Consider the following 3,836-nt stretch of genomic DNA (forward strand, 5'->3'; position numbering starts at 1 on the left):
AAATGTTTTTTTTCTTTCATGCGATTGTTTCTAACACATTTATAAGATTATTTCTTTGTTGCTTTGTATGTCCCTCCCCCACGGTATAATCCCTGCTTTCACTGTATTTGATGTTGGTATAATTTGAGGAGGGGAAGGGAAAAAGCTTTTTTGGTTTATGTGGTGCTGAGGAATTGAACCTAGGATGGGTTCATAATGTTAGGCAAGCATTCTACCATCTTTAAGCCACATTCCCAGTCCTCATTTGTTTTTGAGTAAAAAAATGTAGAACATAAAAAGATTATGTTACATCTGTGTTCTGAATAGCACAGACCATTCAAAATTTGAGGCCTTATACAATATTTGAATATGTTTTCATCATTTGAAAATGGTATGTGTTAGTAACAGACTATCCATCTCTCTATTTTTAAGATATGGCATAATCCATGCTGGTGGGATAGGGAGGTATCTCAGTGACTGGATCCTGCATGGAGAACCTTCTTTTGACCTGATAGAATTGGATCCCAACCGCTATGGCAAATGGACAACAACTCAGTACACCGAGGCCAAAGCCAGAGAATCATATGGATTCAACAACATTGGTGAAGTACTAATCTGCTGAAGAGCTTGAAGAATGGAATGGCAGTACCTCTGACTTGAAATGTTCTTTATTCTAGGGTTGGGGTGGTCAAAAACTCTACAAAGCATTGTGCTGCTAAGATTCAACAAATAATATATATGACTATATATATTTAATATATAGGGTGCATCACTGATTTTAAAATTTAAATATATGTATTACCTTACCCCTTGATGACCACTATAAGTGACACTTTGCTTGCTTTATCCATAAATTGTGAGCATATGAATGTGTGTGTGTGTGTGTGTGTGTGTGTGCTGGTACTCAGGGCTTGAGTGCTATTCCATAGCTTTTTCACACAGAGATAGTCTTCTACCACTTGAGCCACACTTCCACTTATGGTTTTTGGTGGTTAGTTGAAGATAAGAGTTTCATGAACTTCCTTGGACTGACTTTGAATTACAGTCCTCAGATCTTAGACTTCTGGGTAACTAGGAGTCTAAGTATGAGCCACCCCTACCCAGCCTGCTTCTCAATTTTAAGCTCTGCATTTTCCATTGTTTAAATCTCTTCTAAGTACAACCTAGTTAAAGTACTGCTTTTCCTTTCTTAGTTGGTTATCCAAAGGAAGAACGGTTTGCTGGGAGGCCAACTGAGAGAGTCAGCGGGCTCTACAAAACCCTGTCAGCTAAATGTTCTATGGGGTTCCATGCAGGTTGGGAGCAGCCACATTGGTTTTATAAGCCAGGCCATGACACCCAGTATAGGTAAGAGAATGACAACCTGCCTGTGCTTTCTGACTAAGACATTAACTACAGAGTTGGAGTAGAAAACAGCAAAGAGTTACCAATGCCCACTCTTACCCCACACTGCACCCCAATCTAAGGAGCATAAAGTGCATTTTTTTCCAGTTATTCTCTGACAGTGGAAGCATTAGTTTAGCCAATAAGACATTGGCCTATATCTAGGACTCCTTTGCTTTGAAAGTCCTGTAACCATCCCTGGGAAACTTCTTCCACTTGCTGTTCACCAGAAGCTTAGAGGAACCTTCTTCACTCCCATCAATATACTCACATGGCTTCAGTTGGCTTTCTTTTTTTTTCTTCTGTCAGTTGTGGGGCTTGAACTCTGGGGCCTGGGTGCTGTCCCTGAGCTCTTCAGCTCAAGGGACAGCTCAAGGCTAACGCTCTACCACTTGAGCCACAGCGCCACTTCTGGTTTTCTGAGTGGTTTATTGGAGATAAGAGTGTCACAGACTTTTTTGCCCAGGCGGGCTTTGAACCATGATTCCCAGATCTCAGCCTCCTGAGTAGCTAGGATTACAGGCATGAGCCACCAGCATCCGGCTTCAATTGGCTTCTTAAGATTTGCCATGGTGTAGAATACTTGATGGAATCCTGGAGTATATACCCACAAATTGAAGGACCTGGTGTGTTAGGTTCTTTATCATGGAATAATTCAGTGCACCTACTTTATAGTGTATGTATACTGAGTCAGGCAAATTATATGCACAATTGATCAATTAAGGGACAAGGTCATTTTTTGAGCAGTTCAGCTTAAGCTAAAACATAGAGTATGCCACATACTAATTAGTTATTATTTTTATTATTAATTAATATTAACTAGTTCTGAATTTCTGCAAAGTGCCACATGTTATTGTTGTACTTAGGATGAATGGTGATTATCTATTTTCTCATGAGAATCCATAACAAAGGGAAATCAAATAGCAAATCTAGAAGGGAAGTTACCTTATTTTCAAGCTTTGTTTATTTTTCATGTTTTGTTATCTATTTTAAGACCAGATCTAAGTGGCACAAAGTATTATGGAGTTTCTACTGTTGATGAATAAATTCCGACTCTGTAGACAACTGATCCAAATCATTTGGTGGTCAAATATGGGTTTGGCTTTTCCTTAATGACTTAGATAAAAGCCAGCTCTCTTCTTCACTTTGTGCTGTTTATATCTGCATTATGTTCCCTCTATCATTTTAATAATTAAACTACTAAAAACTCATTTTCCAGACTTGGCATCGTGCTCTGAAGTTAAAATGTCATGTTAAAAATCCACTTGGTTAAGTGGAAAGGGACTTTAATAATGAGTCAGGAGACCTTTGTCCCAAACTCAGCTCTCGTATTAAGTACTGAAAAGTCTTAGAGGTCATGTTGACCAAATCCTCACTTGTACCTTTGCTGGTAGGGCCAGAAACCTGCAGACCAAGCAGCCCCCAGGTATCAAGTACTGGATGTTAGCAAGTGAAAATGATTTGTATTTGTGTTAATGTTTGAGAAGCACTGAACTAGATAGCTCTTTCCTTCCCAGCTTCAAAAAGCTCCCCATCTATATATCCAGGATTGAAAACCCCTGGACGGGTTGTTCCTTACATTTTCTTTCAGATCTGAGCATTCTCAAGTTCTGTTTTAGTTTCTAGTTAATTAATATTTAATGCACTCTGAAATGGGATAGATGAGTAACTCTAAAAGGTCAAGTTCCAACATGTGTAGATGATTTACAAAATATGTCTTTTTTTCTTTCTAAAAGGATTTTTTTATTGAGTGAAGTTCTTTAAAATATCCTTATTCTGTCATTTTTGGACAATGGATGACTATTGTTTTGTAACTCTAAATATTGTGTTTCAGGCCAAGTTTTCGTCGTACAAACTGGTTTGAGCCTGTGGGTTCAGAGTATAAACAAGTTATGCAGAAAGTAGGAGTGATTGACCTGTCACCATTTGGCAAGTTTAACATCAGAGGCCCAGACTCCGTTAGATTGTTGGATCACCTCTTTGCAAATGTCATTCCAAAGGTAAATAGACAAGGTCTGGGATTTTGACCCATTGGCTTTTCCATTCCTACCACACTTCCTCCCCCCACCAAAACCCAAATCCAATATATTCTTTTGCCTGATATCTGTGTGAAGAGTAGACCTCTTCAACTGACCAAGAATACCTAAGCTAATTTTTAAAATTTAAGTTTTTGTTAAGTAAATGAATCATCTAAGGACTTAATGACTTAGTTTGACTATGCCCATGGGAACCTGAAATTGACCACAGTTAAATAAAATGTACCTTTTTTTTTGTCAGTCGTGGGGCTTGAACTCTGGGCCTGGGCACTGTCCCTCAGCTCTTCAGCTCAAGGCGAGTGCTCTACCACTTGAGCTACAGTGCCACTTCTGGTTTTCTGGTGGTTTATTGGAGATAGCGCTCTACCACTTGAGCTACAGCGCCACTTCCGGTTTTCTGGTGGTTTATTGGAGATAGGAGTCTTATGGTCTCTCCTG

The 3,836-nt window shown here is 39.2% G+C and overlaps 1 protein-coding gene across 1 annotated transcript in view; it reads left to right on the top strand.

The window, feature by feature from the left end:
* Dmgdh (dimethylglycine dehydrogenase) overlaps positions 1 to 3,836 on the top strand; it is a 70,851-nt gene that overhangs the window by 29,169 nt on the left and 37,846 nt on the right. Inside the window, exons 8-10 of the mRNA XM_013015818.1 lie at positions 412 to 581; positions 1,173 to 1,326; positions 3,197 to 3,362. Coding sequence (XP_012871272.1) covers positions 412 to 581; positions 1,173 to 1,326; positions 3,197 to 3,362 — 490 coding nt within the window. The remainder of the gene's footprint in view (positions 1 to 411; positions 582 to 1,172; positions 1,327 to 3,196; positions 3,363 to 3,836) is intronic.

The sequence above is a fragment of the Dipodomys ordii genome, unplaced genomic scaffold, assembly GCF_000151885.1.
Source record: "Dipodomys ordii isolate 6190 unplaced genomic scaffold, Dord_2.0 Scaffold28, whole genome shotgun sequence".
Taxonomy (NCBI): domain Eukaryota; kingdom Metazoa; phylum Chordata; class Mammalia; order Rodentia; family Heteromyidae; genus Dipodomys; species Dipodomys ordii.